This window comes from Oncorhynchus nerka, linkage group LG4, assembly GCF_034236695.1.
Source record: "Oncorhynchus nerka isolate Pitt River linkage group LG4, Oner_Uvic_2.0, whole genome shotgun sequence".
Taxonomy (NCBI): Eukaryota; Metazoa; Chordata; class Actinopteri; order Salmoniformes; family Salmonidae; genus Oncorhynchus; species Oncorhynchus nerka.
In genome coordinates, this window is record NC_088399.1 from 63031219 (window position 1) to 63050932 (window position 19714).

The 19714-nt window shown below is 42.5% G+C and overlaps 1 protein-coding gene across 1 annotated transcript in view; it reads right to left on the reverse strand.

Moving 5' to 3' along the window:
- Positions 1-8714: 8714 nt before the first annotated feature.
- LOC115128773 (POU domain, class 2, transcription factor 2-like) overlaps positions 8715-19714 on the reverse strand; it is an 84727-nt gene continuing 73727 nt past the window's right edge. Inside the window, exons 7-15 of the mRNA XM_065017734.1 lie at positions 19520-19628; positions 19193-19290; positions 18701-18862; positions 18189-18479; positions 17697-17888; positions 17173-17221; positions 16821-16968; positions 16151-16224; positions 8715-15594 (exon numbers count right to left, since the gene is read on the reverse strand). Coding sequence (XP_064873806.1) covers positions 15296-15594; positions 16151-16224; positions 16821-16968; positions 17173-17221; positions 17697-17888; positions 18189-18479; positions 18701-18862; positions 19193-19290; positions 19520-19628 — 1422 coding nt within the window. The 3' untranslated portion in view covers positions 8715-15295. The remainder of the gene's footprint in view (positions 15595-16150; positions 16225-16820; positions 16969-17172; positions 17222-17696; positions 17889-18188; positions 18480-18700; positions 18863-19192; positions 19291-19519; positions 19629-19714) is intronic.

Below are 19714 nucleotides of genomic sequence, written 5' to 3' on the forward strand. Positions count from 1 at the left end.
GACTTATTTCACATATTTGTTGTTTTACAGCCTGAATTAAAAATGTGTTTGTATATATATATATATATAAAACTAATCTCACCCATCTACACACATTACCTCATAATGACAAAGTGAAAACATGTTTTTAGAAATGTTAGCAAATTTATTGAAAATGAAATACAGAAATATCTAATTTACATGAGTATTCACACCCCTGAGTCAATACTTTGTAGAAGCACCTTTTTCAGCAATTACAGCTGTGAATCCTTCTGGGTATGTCTCTAAGAGTGGTCTCAGGCACTGCATCTCAGTGCAAGAGGCATCACTACAGTCCCTGGGTTGAATCCAGGCTGTATCACATCCGGCCGTTATTGGGAGTCTCATAGGGCGGCGCACAATTGGCCCAGCGTCGTCCGGGTTTGGCCGGAGTAGGCCGTCATTGTAAATTTGTTCTTAACTGACTTGCCTAGTTAAATACAAAAGAGCTTTCCACACCTGGATTGGGCAACACTTGCCCATTATTCTTTTCAAAATTATTCAAGCTTTGTCTAATTAGTTGTTAATCTTTGCTAGATAAACAATTTCATGTCTTGCCATAGATTTTCAAGTAGATTTAAGTCAAAACTGTAACTCGGCCACTCATGGACATTCACTGTCTTCTTGGTAAGCAACTCCAGTGTAGATTTGGCTTTGTGTTTTAGATTATTGTCCTGCTGAAAGGTGAATTAATCTCCCAGTGTCTGGTGAAAAGCGGCTAAATCAGCTTTTCCTCTGGGATTTTGCCTGTGCTTAGCTCCATTCCGTTTCTTTTTTATCCTGAACAACTCCCCAGTCCTTAACGATTACAAGCATACCCATAACATGATGCATCACCGCTATGCTTGAAAATATGGAGAGTGTTACTCTGGATTTGTCCCAAACATAACACTTTGTATTCAGGACTTAAAAGCTTTGCCACACTTTTTGCAGTATTACTTAAGTGCCTTGTTGCAAGCAGGATGCATGTTTTGGAATATTTGTTTTATTATTTTCACTCTTTCATTTAGGTTAGTATTGTGAAGGACCTAGAATTGACAATGTTGTTGATCCATCCTCAGTTTTCTCCTATCACAGCCATTAAACTCTGAAACTGTTTTAAAGTCACCATTTTAGTAAATACTTTAGTAAACACTTATTTTTCTTAAAACTGCATTGTTGGTTAAGGGCTTGTAAGTAAGCATTTCACTGTAAGGTCTCTAAACCTGTTGTACTCGATGCCAGTGACACAAAACATTTTAAATTCAGGCTGTAACACAACAAAATAGTTCATAACGGTTAATCAATGTTAGTCTATCCATATTGTGAGATTTGAAATATAGGGTAAGCAACCTGATGATTAGCTAAGGTTATATAATCTGACCAGAGGTTACATCAAATGTATTATTTTAAACCACAGTATTGTAATGAGGTAATCTCTTTTCCTTTCCTAAGTGGTGCTGAGGGAATCACAATGAACAACAGAACACACAAGTGCCGACACTGATATGGGGAGAGACCAATTCACACCAACACATCTGCATTCATTTAAAAAACAAATAGGCACACACAAAAGAGCCATTGAGTAGGGGATGAAGGAGAGTTAAGTGAGGATGGCATTTGTCACTCACTACCATTTGAGTGTCAATGATGTTATGACGATGAAGATATTTTCAGTGTCACAGTCTCCTCAACACTATACAGCTCTCCTTCCCCCACGAGATGATAGGGGGCACACATATCTTCAAGGCTTTTTCAAAGCCCAAAGACAATATGAACTGAGGCCCTCAAGTCATACAAGTGACAGACACACAGCTGAGGCACAGCTCCTTAGGAAAAGAGGGGTGAGATGGAGGGAAGAGAGGGAGGAAGGGTTTTAAAGGAGGAAAGGGGATTAAGAAAGAGAAGGGTCCGGGGGAGAGAGGGAAAGTGGAGATTTAATGGCGAGAGTAGCAAGGGTAAGTGGAAGGCCTAGGACGGAGGGGGGAGGGGGAGAAGCAGAGAGCGAGAGAGGGAGACGGAGTGAATAGGGCCTTTGTGATCAAAAGGCTTGTTTATTTTCTTGGCGCTTGAACTCTTCAGGAAACACATTGGGTCTGTCTCTGCTGTCTGGCGTCCTCACCTTACAAACCCTTCCCAAGCTAACCTCTACTGTGCTTGCCTGTGCCCTGTCGCCTCTTACCAGCACTGAAATACTTCCAACATTAGATTACATACTTTAGACTGGAGAAAGGGGAGACAGACACCCGTACTATATAGACACACACATAGTTCATTTTCTCCTCTTCCCGCTCCTTCCCTCTCTCTCCCAGCTGGTATTCACACATGTGTAATGGGATTACTACGCTCTTGCCCTGGGGAAAGAGGGGACCGAAATGGAAGAAGAGGGGATAACGAGGCCCTGGAAGATAAGAGCCGGGGGCGGAAGAGGCAAGGGAGGTTATAAAGGGGACGGTTCAGGGGGGGAGAGAGGGGTTTATGAAAAGGCAAACAAAGGTCTAGATTCTAGAAGGAGAATACAAAGACAGAGGGGCAAGAAAGACCCTCAAATGATCCCGTTATTAGACTGTTGGAAGTTCATTGGAGGAAATCGGACAGTTTCACAAATGAATTTCTAGCCCAGCATTACATTTTAGAGGTTCTAAAATGCACGATATCTGCACATTGCAAACAAACACGTCTCTGTGAAGCTGCTCTATGCGTATAATTACAATTTCTATACAAATTGTTTGGCTATAGTAAGCATTTCTAAAGCGGCACACATATAAAATAACTCAAACACGTAACCTCCCAAGGAAGTTTAAATAAAGTACTGTGGAACCTCAAAGAGAGAGAGAGGCCACACTGAATCCTTGAGGAAGAGAAACTGCGGAGAGGAATGTGAGAGAGATAGTTGACCTATTTTTCCGGCTGTGCGCCAAATCTATAATGTACAGAAGTGTAGAGAGAGAGAGAGAGGAGAGAGAGAGATTAACAGTATGGGAGAGGGAAAGTTTACGAGAGGAATAGGGTGGGAGAGTGGGGGGAAAAAGTTACGGGAAAGTGTGTGTGTGTGTATATGACAGTGTGAGAGGGCTGGAGAAAGGGGGAGGGAGAGTGAGAGAGGCAGAAGTCAGAGGTATGCGTGGAACGATGTCAGTCTATATTGAGTTCAGTGTGTATGTGAGGACAGGGTCTCCTGTATCTCACCGAGGAACTTCCCCTTCCTATTCCGATTGGTAACATGCACACCACTTCCCACTTCTCTCTCTCTCTGCCCTCACTCTTTCTCTACCCTCTCTCTCTACCCTTACTCTATCGTCGTTTTACGCCTGCCATCTCTTGCTTTCTGTAAACTAGGTCTGAAATCAGACTGAATTTCAACACACCCACTATTTACATAGGATTAAAAAAATCCTGGACTGGGGAACAGAAACTTCTGCCTCAACCTTAAATTGCAGCTCTGGGAGGTTTCGTCGTTTTTCGGCTAGGGTGGAGTCTACATGCGATGGCTCCCTTTGGGCACATAAGGAAAATAAGCATGGCGGTTGGCACAGAGTGCCAGGACTGCTGAGCGGAGAACCAGCCAGCCGGCGGTCCAGAGGCGAGCGCCAACTTCAACCATGTGTGGTCGCACACTGAGCAGACAGACAGTTGCGTCATCCGGGACTACGCGTGTCTACAAGAGATGACACATGGAGAGGGTGGCAGTCATCAAAAGACATAGAGCAGCTCATCCTCGGGTCCCAAAGGTGATCATCCTGATCAGGAAAGAATCAGGAGGATAGTTATAGCCATAGTTTATACTAAGGGCCCTGAGCTTTTCCCGGAAGTGTAGCAGCCTTATTTGATTTTATTCTGGGTCAGGTCATGTTAAGAGAGGAAGTCTTCTCTGTAACTAACTGACTCTGTGTAAATGATTACAGTGGTATTTGTTGTGATAGTTATTTGTGACAGGCAGAAATGAAGTAGACTACAGGTCAATATAGGTCCTCTGCATGTGATTCATTCATTATCACAATGAAACTTCCTACACATAAACGTGTGATTCATCCATTAACACAGTGGAAATCCTTTGTTAGTTCCCACCGGAATACACTTACCGGTATATGGCATTCATCATGCAGCTGCAGGATATCTTTCAAACAGGAAAAAGTCAAACGGGCCCTTTCTTATTCACGTCAGAATCTAACCAAACCGTACACATTTGCCCGTTTAGGCATAACATTTAAAGAAGTGAATTGTTCCTCAGTACACAGTGTTACCTGCACAAATACTTGTGTTTACCTCTAATTCAAATATGTATTCAAATGAGCTTAAACCTGCATGACGCGTCTGTACAGGTTGACGCTACCAGTTATTCTCAAGTCAGGAATGCAAAGTACTCAACTTCCAGTACATTTGTTTTATTTGTCATGCAGAAGGCCCTGCTCTGATTTTCAAGGAAAAGTTTTATACTCCGTTCTATATTGGTCCGAATAAAAGATTAGGTCCCCTTCAAAATCATACCTGAAAAACACTTTTGTATATGTTAAATCGGCAGCAGTACATGGGTGCCATGATTGACTGTTCCTACACGTAGCTCAGCCAGGCCTTCTCAAAGCATGTTTTCTCATTCTTGTGTAGGTGTCCATCTAGTGGTGGCTCTTATTAGTAGCCCGACGTATCAGACGTCAGAGCAATTGCCAATAACAACGCAGAATGTGTTGGGCCATGCCACGCTCCATTATACATTTAAATGGGCCAGTGTGGGCATGAATGTGGCATTTCACTAAGCCCACACCAGTCTATGTGGTGTCTGTTGGTGAATTTGAGACACACTGGCAATAAACATTAGTAGAGAAATAGCCAATAGTCTCAACTGTGTATTACGGGGGGGGGCTTTCTCACCTCACTAGGCAGTGGAACGTGTGTGCATGCCCAACACACACACAGACGCCCTCTGCAACAGCCCGGCAGGCTCTCCATTCGTTACTAGCCCTTGATGGATTCCTCGGCTAACACATGTAGGATAAACAAGACTTCCCAGAAGAGAGGAAGAAGGACTGGGACTGACGGGAAAGATCCCTCGTCAGTTCTCCCTCCCTCCCTCCCTCCTACACTACTAGGCCACCCAGATCCACCACACCAGACCAAAAGCATCAGGAGTTTGTTACCATTCACCACACCAGACCAAAAGCATCGGGAGATTGTTACCCGCATTAACTCTCAGACAGACACTACGCAGTCTTGTGAAAGGATGATTTAAAGTGAGATTTGTCACTCGATTAAGATGACGCAAGTCTGTTTGGTTTTGGTTACTTGGTAATCTCCCTCTGTGGGCTCTACCCCTGTTATTGTCATATATTGAAAAGAAGGATGATATTTTCCAATTCAGGTCATGTGTGAGCCGTAAGGCTTCTTCCATGATTCTGGGAAGCAGCAACAGTCTAATCTCAATTAATTAATGTATCCATCATGTAGGATGAGTATTGTATATCAATCCCAGACGATCCACGATATCCTCGATTGAAACTGAAAAACACTATGCCACCCACTAATTTACTAGAAAGACTGCACAAAGTCTGACCAAACTCTAAACCACAGTGTAGGTATAGCATACTATAGCTGAATTTGGGTTAATCATGATGATATTATAAAATTATACCTGAATAACTTACACCTATTTCAAAATAAAGTAAGAATAGCGTGCATGACTGAACAGTGGAAAGAGGTTAAAAGTATATATACATACGTGGAGGCTACTCAGAGGAGGAAGGGGAGGACCATCCTTTTCAGTGAATTTCATAAAAATAAATGTTTTAAAACATTTTAAAAGTTATCCTTTTTAGATAAAACTATACGAAATATAATCACGTCACCAAAAAATGTATTTAAACACACTGTTTTGCAATGAAGATCTACAGGATCCTCAACAGCACTCTGTAGGGTAGCACCATGGTGTAGTCGGAGGACAGCTAGCTTCCATCCTCCTCTGGGTACATTGACTTCAATACAAAACCTAGGAGGCTCATGGTTCTCACCCCCTTCCATAGACTTACACAGTAATAAATTACAACTTCCAAAGAATGTCCTCCAACCTATCAGAGCTCTTGCAGCACGAACTAACATGTTGTCCACCCAATCAAATGATCAGATAACTAATCTAGTACTGAAAGCATAAGCTACAGCTAGCTAGCACTGCAGTGCATAAAATGTGGTGGGTAGTTGACTCAAAGAGAAAGAAAGACAACAGTTGAAGAGTTTTGAGAAATAGAGTGTCATTTTTTTTCTTCTCACTTTCAGTTTCACTTACTTAGCTAGAAAATGCAGCTAGCTGGTTCAGCCTACAGAGGGATGCTATGTTAGCTAGCTGGCTATGACTATCCAACACAACACTGGAACTCAAGGTAAGCTTTTGGTTTTACTCATTTATTGCCACCTGGGCCCGCCGGTGTAAGTGCATACTGACTTTTTACTGTAACATTACTGCATGTTTGTAGCGGGTTTACTAAAGCATTCATTCTATTAGCTATGCTGACTATGACGTTACTTTAGATGGTGACAACGAAGTAGACTGTGTGTAGCGGTTAGGCTTGGAAAGGTTTTTTCGCTTGGTGACATACAGTTGATGTGAAGTGCATTGAAGTACACAAGCAATGGGAAGAGGTGCGAGCGCATAGATGCGAGAAGGAATACAACTCGACTACTATGAAAGTGAACTGTGTTTACGCGTGATCAGGGATGTATTTATTCCGCTGATTCTGTTGAAAAATGTTTCCTAAACGGGACAAAACGAGAATAAACATACCTGAATTTGTCCAATAGAAGTTCTTGTTTGCAACTGTTGGACCAACGATTACACCATAGATCAGCTAGATGCAGGCAAGAGTGTGCAAGGTGGTATTGAATGTCACCATCTGTCCATGTGTCACTGTCTGTCACCTCAAATTTGTCTCTCGACCAGTGTGCACCTATGTTGCAAACTTTCATTCATAGGCTAGTTTGTAGCAACCTCATGATAGGTATAGGGAAAATTTGAGTATCCTGTAGTAGCCTAAACCTATCCATGTTACATTGAACTGAGTGAATGCAATATGAATGACAGTCATCCAATGTAATAGAAATAGGGCCATGTTCATGAAAAAATATTGTCCTCCCTCATCTTAAACGGCACTGATTATTTATATAATATATATATACACAAAGTATGTGGACACCCCTTCAAATGAGTGGATTCGGCTATTTCAGCCACACCTGTTGCTGACAGGTGTAGAAAATCGAGCACACAGCCATGCAATCTCCATAGACAAACATTGGCAGTAGAATGGCCTTACTGAAGAGCTCAGTGACTTTCAACATGGCACCGTCATAGGATGCCACCTTTCCAACAAGTCAGTTCTTCACATTTCTGCCCTGCTAGAGCTGCCCCAGTCAATTATAAGTACTGGTATTGTGAAGTGGAAACGTCTAGGAGCAACAACGGCTCAGCCGCGAAGTGGTAGGCCACACAAGCTCACAGAACAGGACCGCCGAGTGCTGAAACGCGTAACTCACTACAGAGTTCCACACTGCCTCTGGAAGCAACGTCAGCACAATAACTGTTTGTCGGGAGCTTCATCGGGAGCTTCATGGCCGAGCAGCTACACACAAGCCTATGATCAACATGCGCAATGCTAAGCATCGGCTGGAGTGGTGTAAAGCTCGACATCATTGGATTCTGGAGCAGTGGAAACACTTTCTCTGGCATGACGAATCACACATCACCATTTGGCAATCTGATGGACGAATCTGGGTTTGATGGATAACCAAGAGAACACTTCCTGCCCCAAAGCATAGTGCTAACTGTAAAGTTTGGTGGAGGAGGAATATTGGTCTGAGGCTGTTTTCCATGGTTCGGTGCTAGGCCCCTTAGTTCCAGTGAAGGGCAATCTTAACGTTACAGCATACTGTATGACATTCTAGACGATACTGTGCTTCCAACTTTGTGGCAACAGTTTGGCGAAGGCCCTTTCCTGTTTCAGCATGACAATGCCCCCGTTCACAAAGAAAGGTCCATACAGAAATGGTTTGTTGAGATTGGTGCGGAAGAACTTGACTGGGCTGCACAGAGCCCCCATCGAACACCTTTGGGATGAATAGAAACGCAGACTGTGAGCCAGGCGTAATTGCCCAACATCAGTGCCGGACCTCACTAATGCTCGTGTGGCTGAATGGAAGCAATGGCCCGCAACAATGTTCCAACAACTAGTGGAAAGCCTTCCCAGAAGAGTGGAGGGTATTTTCGCAGCAAAGAGGGGACAAACGCCATATTAATGCCCATGATTTTGTAATGAGATGTTCAGAGAGGCAGGTGTCCACATACTTTTGTTCATGTAGTGTATCTAGTCTAGAGACATTGGACCTCTAACCTACTTTTCTTTGTGTATATACTCTTATCAAGGACTCTATTTTGCATATAGACAGTTATTCATGAGTTCACCGACTTAGGGCTTTCTTGACCAAAACCGGTAATAGGGTTTCAGGGAGAAGATAATATACTTTATTCTTCTCCTGATGCAGAAATACCCATTTGGATCCCTTTTTTCAATAAAACAATGTTAACTGTTAACTGATTGAACTCAGCTTCAAATTAAGTTCAAAATCCTACTTTAAATCTACATACTGGCACTGCAAAAATATCTCTTTAGTCATATGCAAGACATTCAATAACTGGTTTTGAACACCAAGAGGGCAAATAAATAAAAGACATGGACAGATTGGTCTAAATTCGCACTTTATTCCTAACACTTACTGTTTCATTTGTCCCCCTCCCCCCCAAACAACAGGCACACCCATAGTGATGAATAAGGGACAGGCTAACAGTTGGGAACAAAATTTAAAAAACGGGTTACTAACTCAGAGAGAAACTTGAGGTAAAAGCAGGTTACTCACAAACAGAAATGAAATGGGTCGTAACAGATACAAAGTTAGAGAGCAGTGTTTTAGTTATCATCATCAGCATCATAGTTATCATCATCATCAAACATTGTATTAAAGAGAACTTTTTGAGTTTTTACCATCAAAAAGAAAAATGGGAATTTTTTATGTGTAAAAAGGTTGGTGGAGTTCTTTGGTTTTCACTATTGAGGTTTTCATTAGTAAAATCTTTCTTTGCCGTACTAATGAAATTACCTTTGGATTTAAGCTGTACTGTAGAAAAAAACATGTTTAAAAAATAAACAAAGAATATGTGCCAAATTCACTGTTTGTTCTCTCTTTTACTATATCCACTTTGATTTGATGTGACGTTCAGACATATTTGTGTTCTCAAGGCCAAAGAAATATCTTAGTTCATGGAGACCTATAAATTGAGGATATTCTTAATAAGCACATACAACAAACATTCATAGCCACTTATAACTACAGTATAAAATGGTCACAATTCAAGGCGCATTGCTTCATAGCATTAAGTGCTCTTGAAGACAGTAGTATGTCTTTTGATGTCAATGAAGGGTAATAAACACCATTATGTAGCATTTACAGTCTTTATGAAGACTCCTGAATGTTTATATACACATGGATTAACTGTGTGTGTGTGTGAGTGTTTTGTGTGTGTGGTCTCACTGTGGTGGTTTGACTTTGGTATCATTCTCGGTCCACCACAGGAGAGCCCTACACAGGCACACATACTGTACACTATTAGCATCATGTTAATATCCCACACACACCTTCTCAGAAGAAACATTGCCATAAACACCTCCAGTACCCTCACAACATTGTCAACAGAAATCAAAGACCCACTGAAGGAGAGAGGAGTGGTGCATCTACTTCTGCGGAGTGACCTATAAAACAGAGGAAACTGCTTACAAACGTCTTTTTTAAAACCGTTTAAAAATAAAGTGTTCTAAAGGCTTGTTCATCAAACTCAATAGCCAGGCCACTTCTTGTATCCCTCTCCTGAGCCAAGACGACCAGGGTCACACGTCTTATTAAAGCTTCTGTCTATTTGGTTTTTCATCAAAGAATACGAGGTATATATGACGTCGCCCTCGCCTTGAAATGAAAGACGGGACCAGACAGCGAGAGAGAGAGAGAGAGAGAGAGAGAGAGAGAGAGAAAGGGCGAGCTGGAGAAAGTGTGAACATCTAGAGGCATCTAGACGTGTCTGAACTCCTATTGACACTCACAGGTGTAAGCAGAAAAGAGAAAGGAGAAAATTCAGGGGCCACTGTAACTCTAAAATGTACCCATTTCATGGATCAGTTTGATAGGCTCTCCCTCTCTTCCTCTCCGTTAGGTTAGGGTTTTAATCAGTTGACATGGGCAATGAGATGACACCCACAGTCTTTACATTTGGTTTCAGTTTTTGTTTTAAAGCTCTGCCTTTTTCTTTGTGTTTTAAAGCATTTTGTCTTCTTGTCTTAATCTCAAGATCACCTCTCTCCAAAATAGAACCTCAAAGGTCCCAATCCAGAAATAGAACAAATAAATTACATAAAAGAATGAATCAATAAATAAACAGGTGAGAGTTCATAACGTACAAATCATTTGCAAAGAAATGTATCCTCCCCTGAACATGAATAAATACACATCTTCAAACAAAGATCCCCAAAGAGATAGTTTAAAGCTTTTGGTCTAAAATCAAGTCATTGTTATCATCAACATTTGTATCAAGGATCACTTCACAGCCTTTTATACATTAGCAATAAATAAGCAGTAGAACATATATATTTTTTCCTACAAAATCTATTGAAGCACTAACAGATACATCCCCTCTAAAAGTGTCTGTCAACTGGTTTTCAGTTGATTTCCGCCCACCCCTGCCCACAATATTATCATTGGTTGCCTTTAATATCTGCCTATATGTGCCCAAGTATGCTTCATTTCACTCGTGAAGTTCCATGCCTTTATCAAACACTATTCTGTGGTACACTAGACAGAACAGTGTATACTGAATCTTTATGGGTTGGTTAATATGCAAGAGAATAAATCTTTCCACACACTCATTCGATCTCACTTTTCCTCTCCTGTCACATACACACCATCCATATCTCACACACAGGTATACGGGCAATCATGTATGGAAGCATGCCTGAATGCACACGCTCGCACAGTACCTTTCTTGCTCTACCAGTCTTTCTATATATCTATCCAGAAAACCTAGCACAAACACAGTTATCCAACTGTTCCTCTCTGACAATTGTGCATTGGTTTGGTTGGTATTTGGTATGTCTGCGTCAAAAAGTTTCGCTTTTGGTATTCAGTTTTGGCTTTTTCACGACATTCTTGATCAAAGAAAGATTTGGAAGCTACATTTTCACAGTATTCTTTCCAACCACCTAATGAAAAAAGCACAACAACAAAAAATAACCCAGACAAGATATGAAAATAGGCAATAAATCACCCAGTCAAGTAGAAAGCAATGAGACAAAGTCATACAGCAATCGACAGACAGACCATGAAAAGCAAAAACGAAAAATATATATTTTGAAATTCAGTTCCACGAGGTCATTAGCTATTCCGTCCAGGAAAAGGGTGAACAAAGGAGGTCACAAATGGAGGAGGGAGGAGAGAATGAGAGGGAAAGCCTCTGTCTCAGACTGTGACAGACAGACAGGGCTTGACCCTTCCTCTCTCTTCCTCCTCCTCTTTGTCTACAACCTGTTGTATTTGGTTTTTGGTTTCTTATCTGTTCAGTTTAGTTGCTCATACGGAGGTTTTGGTTAGGTTCTTTTTTGGTTTGGGTCCTCCGTTCCAGCTTTCTCCTCGGTTTTCCCCTGCAGTTTTCAACAGATCCTTTTTTTACCTTTGACTTCTCTGGGTAGTCTTCTTGTTTTCTTCTCTTCTTTTTTGGCCCTTTCACCCCATCTTTCGAGGCAAAGGAGAGGGACAGAGGGGATGGAGGGCAGGGGGTTGGGGACTGGGAGGGACGCTGTCACTTTTTTTTGGTGTGGAGTCGTCCTGTTATTGGATGTTTGGTTTTTGACACTGCTGAGGTTTCTGTCTGAACACTTGTTTCCCGGCTCTTCCAGTCGGGAGAAACAATGCTTTGGTATCCAAGAGTGACTGACTGGAAGTGAATGATATGAAGTTGGTGGAATTATATGGAAATTATATACACTACCGTTCAAAAGTTTGGGGTCACTTAGAAATGTCTTTGTTTTTGAAAGAAAAGCTCATTATTTATCCATTAAATTAACATCAAATTGATCAGAAGTAGTAGTACACAGTAGTATACAGCGTTGTACTAAATCTTCAGTTTCTTGGCAATTTCTTGCATGGAATAGCCTTCATTTCTCAGAACAAGAATAGACTGATGAGTTTCAGAAGAAAGTGCTTTGTTTCTGGCCATTTTGAGCCTGTAATCGAACCCACAAATGCCGATGCTCCAGATACTCAACTAGTCTAAAGAAGGCCCGTTTTATTATTAAATCAAAACAAGTTTTCAGCAGTGCTAACATAATTGCAAAAGGGTTTTCTAATGACCAATCACCCTTTTAAAATGATAAACTTGGATTAGCTAACACAAGGTGCCATTGGAACACTGGAGTGATGGTTGCTGATAATGGGCCTCTGTACGCCTATGTAGGTATTCCATTAAAAATCAGTCGTTTCCAGCTACAATAGTCATTTACAACATTAACCATGTCTACACTGAATTTCTGATCAATTTGATGTTATTTTAATAGACAAAAATAGCTTTTCTTTCAAAAACAAGGACATTTCTAAGTGACCCCAAACTTTTGAACGGTAGTGTATTTAAAAAAACAGACAAACAAATATAATGAAAGGCATAAAGGACTATTTTAGTTCAACATCTCAATACATTCTAGTGTAGTGTGTGTGTGTGTGTGTGTGTGTGTGCTTGAAGCAACAGGCAGTAGAGTACATTTTGGTGTTCATATACAGTCAGGTCCATCCTTATTGGCACCCTTGATAAAGGTGATTAAAAAAACGGTATAAAATAAATTATAAAAATACTAAGCTATTTTTATTTTTTTAAACCTGGAGAAATTATATTTTACACTAATACAATTGCTCAGAGAAATATATCTTTTTTAACATGTCATACAAGAAAATCTAAAAAAGATAGTGGTCAGAATGAATGTTTAAAATACTCTAGCACCCTCCCCTTGTGAGGATAACTACACTGAGCCTTCAAACAACAATTTTTCAATGGGATTCAAGTCCGGAGACTGAGATGGCCATTGCAAAATGTTGATTTTGTGGTCAATTAACCATTTCTATGTGGATTTTGATTAGCGCTTGGGGTAATTGTCTTGCTGGAAGTTTCACTTGCTGCCAAGTGTCAGCCTCCTGGCAGAGGCAACCGGGTTTTCGGTTAAAATGCCCTGGTACTTGGTAAAGTTCATGATGCCGTTGACCTTAAAACAAGGGCCCCAGGACCAGTGGAAGCAAAATAGCCCCATAACATCAAAGATCCACCACCATATTTTACCATTGGTATGAGGTACTTTTACGCATATGCTTCGGTTTTTCAACACCAAACCCACCACTGGTGTGCTTGGCCAAAGAGCTCTATATTCAGATAACATGAAAAGGAATCTCTTTGGCCAAGCACACCAGTGGTGAAAACATTCCTCATATGGTAAAATAGGGTGGTGGATCATTGATGTTATGGGACTATTCCAGCAAGACAATAACCCCAACCACTAATCAAAATCCATAAAGAAATGGTTAATTGACCACACATCAACATTTTGCTATGGCCATCTCAGTCTCCAGACTTGAACCCCATTGAAAACCTGTGGTTTGAATTGAAGATGGAAGGCCATAAGCGCAGACAAATTATATCAAGGATCTGGAGAGATTCTGTATGGAGAAATGGTCAAAGATCCCTCCCAACGTGTTCTCCAATATCATAAAACATTTTAGAAAAAGGCTCAGCGTCCTTATCCTCACAAGGGGAGGATGCTGGAGTATTGAAAACAGGGTTGCCAATAATTTTGACCCCTATCTTTATTTGTATTTTTTTGTATTGCTAGTTAAACAGAATCTCTTTCTCTGAGCAATTACTCGTATAACATAACTTCCCTTTTTTTTGTTGCATACAATATAGCCCAGTATTTTAGTCATTCATTTTACAGAGTCATTATTGCTCATCTTTATCAAGGGTGTCAATAATTTGAATCCACTGTATAAAATAAGTTATGAAACAAAGGAGGCAATAATATCCAGGCTGTATCACAACCGGCCGTGATTGGGAGTCCCGTAGGGCGGCGCACAATTGGCCCAGCGTCATCCGGGTTTGGTCGGGGTAGGCCGTCATTGTAAATAAGATGTTGTTCTTAACTGACCTGCCTAGAAAAAGAAAAATATCTCATCATATTAAACAAATATTGAAGATAATAACCCTAATGAGGATGATGATAATTACGATGATCATTAGAAAAATCAGAAATAAGAAAATAAACCACAAAATAAGTTGGAAAGTTACTAATTGTTATTAGTCTGAGGTGACTGCTAAATCCACAACACAGTTTAATACTGTAACTAGGTTAAAACTGTAGAGCCACTAGAGAGGTAGGTAGAGATATGTGGGAGAACTGACACTACTAAGATATCTATATCAAATCATTTGCTATGACATAACCCAAAGCTCAAATCATATAAAATACTAAAAATAAGCGTTGTAAAAGTGTTGAAAACAAAACTTTAAAATAATATATTATGATGAAATGATACATGTTTTTGGCCTTGTTAAGTGTGGTTGATGTGCTGATCCTGGACAGATCAGAATCATAAGTCTTTTAAGTAAAGCTTTTCTCTCCGTTTTTTTGGTTTCAGTTTTTGGTATTTCGGTTTTGGAGATTGTGGCATGTTTGTCATTTTTGTCTTGTGTGTTTTTCCCCTGTAGGTTTTTTAAAAACGTGGTTTTCTTTCCATCCATCTGCTGAAGCTTGTTGAAAGTCTTTTCTTTCCTTCTTTTCCTGTCCTTGCCACCCATCTCTCTCTCAGTCTTAGTTCAGTTCTCATCCCTGCCCTCTTTTTCATCAGGTTTTTCAGCTCATTTCTTATTTTCCAGAGAAAGGAATAAATGTACATTAGCATTCACTGTGTTCCACAATGCCACCTCTCCAACTGTATAGATATTTTTTTTTTTGGTTTAAATCTCCACCATTCTCCTGTTCTCTCCTCCTCTCCATTCTTCCTCGCTCTCTTCTTCCTCTTTCAATCTGTGTATTTTTTTTGGCTTTGAAAGACTCCGGGAGAGAGAGCGGAGACGACAAATGGAGGGAGAGAGAGATGGCTTTGGTTGAAAGGTGAGGTGTTTCTGTAAAGCTCCACTAAAACTCCTCCTCCTCCTTCTGATAGGATCCTTTGGGTTGTGTCGTCGTCACTCGGCCATGGCCCCGCCAAGTGACGGCGGTGAGGCTTCGCTGAACGAGCCGAAGGAGGCGGGGCTGGAGCAGGGAGAGGCGGAGCAGGAGTCGACGTCCATCCCGCTGGCGCCGGGGGGTGGAGAGGCTCCCCTGGGACCGCCGACCAAACCCACGCCGACTTGGTGGGACGCCATAGGCAGGAGGGTGTGGCGGTTGAGGAATAGGGAGGGGCGAACCCCCGCCCCGCCCAGGATCATCTGACCTCCGGCCTCAAGACTGGAAATGGGCAGCTGCCCACCACTGGCAGCCAGAGCTGAACCATGATAGAGTTACAGGGGACGGGGTGAGAGAGGCAGGTGGAAGGATTGGTGGGGGAAGAGAAAGGTAGAGGAGAAAGAATAAGTGAATACACCTACCAGAGATACATCGGCATCGATTTGGGTGACACTGTAACTGATGACATGGTGAGATGAAGGATGGTGATGATGAAGGTGAGACATTGCAACAGATGAGAGAACGTAGTATGAGTAGAGCAAGGAGAGCTTAGCCAGTCAGAGCTTACAGAAAAACGCCTGGCACATACACACAGACACACACGACACTCCCATGATCTACTTGGTGGTGATATGGATGGAATGGGATGGTGTGAAGACATGCAATTTCAACTGATCTGACTGAATTCGCATGTTGAAATGATGGCAAATGGAGGGACATCCTCTTTTCTGACTTGAGATCTGCACGCTTAACTCAAAATTGTATCCTATTGACAACAAGTCATGATTTACGCCAGGCAGTGTTGCGCGTGCTTATCAGAAGTCAGAATACCGTCCATAATCTGGATACACACCGATTTTGTCAGACAAACACACCTTGCATTGTGGCCAGGTGATTGCTGCTGACGAGAGCCTGGTTCATCCCTGTGCTTACTCTCATCATTGTGTTCCTGGAATATGTATGGATCCATATTCCCCCATGTGCACATACACACACATTCACACATGCAGAGATAGAGAAAAGGACCAAGAGGGTTAAGTGAAAGTTCATTAATCAAACACCCTCATGTTTTTCTATTAAGGATACACAACATGTTTTCAATTCATGCATTGGCCTGGGTCTGACTCTGGGTTGACAAATATTCATGTTTCTTTATATGTGTGAGAACTTTCAGATTTGCTGCTAAACAGGTGACATGACATTTCCCATGTAGCCCCATACCACGAATTCCCAGCAAGTCAGTAAATATCACCTCATCCAGTCTCAAAGTTGACTTTATTGGCTGCGGACACAGTTTAGCAGATATTGAGGATTCAGTGTTAGGAGTCAGTGTTCTAGTGAGCAGTAGTCGTTGAGTGTTCAAGGGACAGAGAGGATAGAGTATAATTATATAATTAGGGGACACTAACCCAGCGAATATGAAAGTGTGTTTGTTGAGTATGAGGGATTGTTCAGTGTTAGATTGAGTAAGTGTAGAGTAGTAGAGAGAGAGAGAGAGAGAGAGAGACAGACAAGACAGACAAGACAGACAGACAAGACACTCACCCAGCGTTCAGGCTGTGGGTACTGAGGGTGGAAGGAGCGGGGCTGGCTGTGCTGTGTGGAGGCGGAGTCCTAGAGGAGGGGGTGGAGCTGGTGGCTGCAGAGCCACAGGGGGTCAGAGGGCAGGTCACCGAGGGTAATGGACTGGTCACTGAGAAAGAGAGTGCGAACCATCAGTGGTAATATGAATGGTATACAGTACATTTGGTTACATTGCTAGGTTTTCCCAATGTCCATGGTACTGGGCATCTGCACTCGTCTCTATGTCTTAGTCCACTAAAGGGAATTTAGACCTCTGGCACTTATGGCCTAGCTTCACAAAAACACAAATGTATCCAAAAATCTATTTCCTCACCTGTTGTGCTGAGGCTGGTGGCAGCCTGGTGCAGCCCCTGACTGGACACCTGGAGGGAGAGGAACAGAAAGAAAGAAAGAAAGAAAGAAAGAAAGAAAGAAAGAAAGAAAGAAAGAAAGAAAAAGAAAGAAAGAAAGAAAGAAAGAAAGAAAGAAAGAAAGAAAGAAAGAAAAGGAGCGGTGGATAGGCCGTGAGGAGGAGAGAGACATGCTCTCATGGTGTAACTGTGATGACGTGTGGGTTGGTCTGTAACATTTGGCACCTCATACAACAGTGTAGTCATTTGCACGGTGCTGAGAGTGGAGCAGTGCAGGATGGGTTAGGCCACAGGGTCACACATGGGGTCATGCAGAGGGAGTGGGGCAAGTCCATAGATCCAGAGAGTCAAAGATCTATTCCTCTCATGATGCCTGACAGTTAGACAGTTTGTTTCCAAACTAAGGAACAGGGAGGCAAAGGACCAAAGGCCTGCCAATGACAGGCATGGTGGGGAGAGTGGGGATGGGGTGAGTGCGGGGTCATACCATGTGCGGGCTGTAGCAGGGGGTTTTGTGCGTCATGGAAGGGGGCTGGCTGGGCAGGGGAGGGGTGGCACTGCAAGGGTTGATGCGCTTCTCTTTCTGGCGCCGGTTGCAGAACCAGACCCGAATCACCTCCTTCTCCATGTTGAGCTGCTTTCCCATCAGGAGAATCTCCTCTGAGTTAGGCTTCTGGTTCTGGAGGGAACACAGTCAAAAATCATGGTCAATCATGTTGTCACAGGCCACAAACATTTTATATCGCATAAAGCTGACATGTTGTCAATGTTACACTCAACAGTTTCAGCAATATTTAGAAAATACCAAGCAAGGGTAAATATTTATTTACGTTAAATGAAATGTTAATCAAAAAGTGAAATAAACTGTTGCGAACAGAGTCATTGGTTTATGTACTCCACTGTGAGTGCAGGGTAGGGAGTAGAATGTCATTTGAGTGTGTTCCTTAGGAGTCTGTTGTGGGACGTATCTCTTTCTCACCAAGATGAAATTGCGCTCTAAGGCCACGCGGACGTTGGTCTCGATGCTGGTGCGTTTCTTCCTGCGACGCCCCGGCATGCCCTCAAACCCCATCATGGGGGAGGAGAGAGAGTTCGGGCTGGGAAGCATGCTGTCTATCGCCATGGTCTCCGCATCGTTTAGCCACTTCTCAAGCAGAGGCTTGAGCTTGCACATGTTCTTAAAGCTCAGGTTTAGGGCCTCGAAGCGAGAGATTGTGGTCTGGCTGAAGTCATTCCCATACAGTTTCCCCATCGCCATGCCTACGTCACCCTGAGGGAAGAGAGAATTTGTGTTAAACAGTCATCTTCATTCTGGCCTCTAGCTCCTCCTGCCCCCCCCTCACTGCAAACACACATCCACATTCTGACCCACGCACACACACACCAACACACACTCTGACCCATATGTAGTCTAGCTTGATCAAATTGCTCATGGTTCTCTTGCCCTTTATCACAACACACGCACACACCCACGCACGCATACAAACTTACCTGTGTGAAGCCCAGTTTGATGCGTCTCTGTTTGAAGGTGCGGGCGAACTGCTCCAGCTCCTCCAGGTCACTGGGCTCCTCGCCGTGAGGGCCAGAGGTCACTGAGGTCATGGGGGCTGCCGAGGCCCCGGAGGTCACCCCGCCGTCCCCGCTCTTGTCCCTCTGTAAAGATGAGAGGCCATCACCATGGCGACGCTACAGTACGGGAGACATAAACCCATATCATTCCTGTGGAATGGCGAGGGGTGGCTGGCACACTGACATTAGCAATGTTTAAACTGTGGATCAATTCAAACACACTCTGGGTTACGGGTTTGGTGTTTGATTAGATCAGCGTTTGGATCAATGCACCAGCACTGATTCCACAGAGATCTTTGTTTTCTGCTTGTAGAGGCAGATCCCTACCCTACTTACAAGTATGTATGTTATAAAGTCCAGTCTCAACACACACACGGACACACATATTTGAGGTGGTTTTCAATAATACTATACCTGTGCTTGTAGTCCCAGCCTGGGTGGAATAGTTAGAAGACTCCCCTGGCTTTGCTGATGTTGAGGTAGCGGAATTAAATTAGGTGTCGAGAGCAAACCTAAGGAACACAACGGAGAGGCCGTTAATACTATTAACACTATTAAAGTATTGTAATTATATGAACACTAATTTATTGTTTTTTAACTGTATTGTTACAACTTTATTCTAACTTGTTTTAGAACTAAGCAGTTAGATCAGAACACCAAGCTCTACATGATGTTTTGTGCCAAGAGGAAGTGACAGTGTTGATGATGGTGGTTCCCACTTACTTAGTAGGTCCCACTTACCCTGCTGCCCCTGTTGTCCCTGGGCCTGAGGCAGGAGGAACTGAGGAGACTGCAGGTGGTGGCCGGGCATCAGGACTAACTGCTGCAGCTGCAACAGCTGCTGGATATCCTACAGGAGGAAGCGAGAGAGAGAAAAGGGTCAACGAGTCATGTATGATTTCTGAACAGAGCAACATACACACAATACAATGCAAA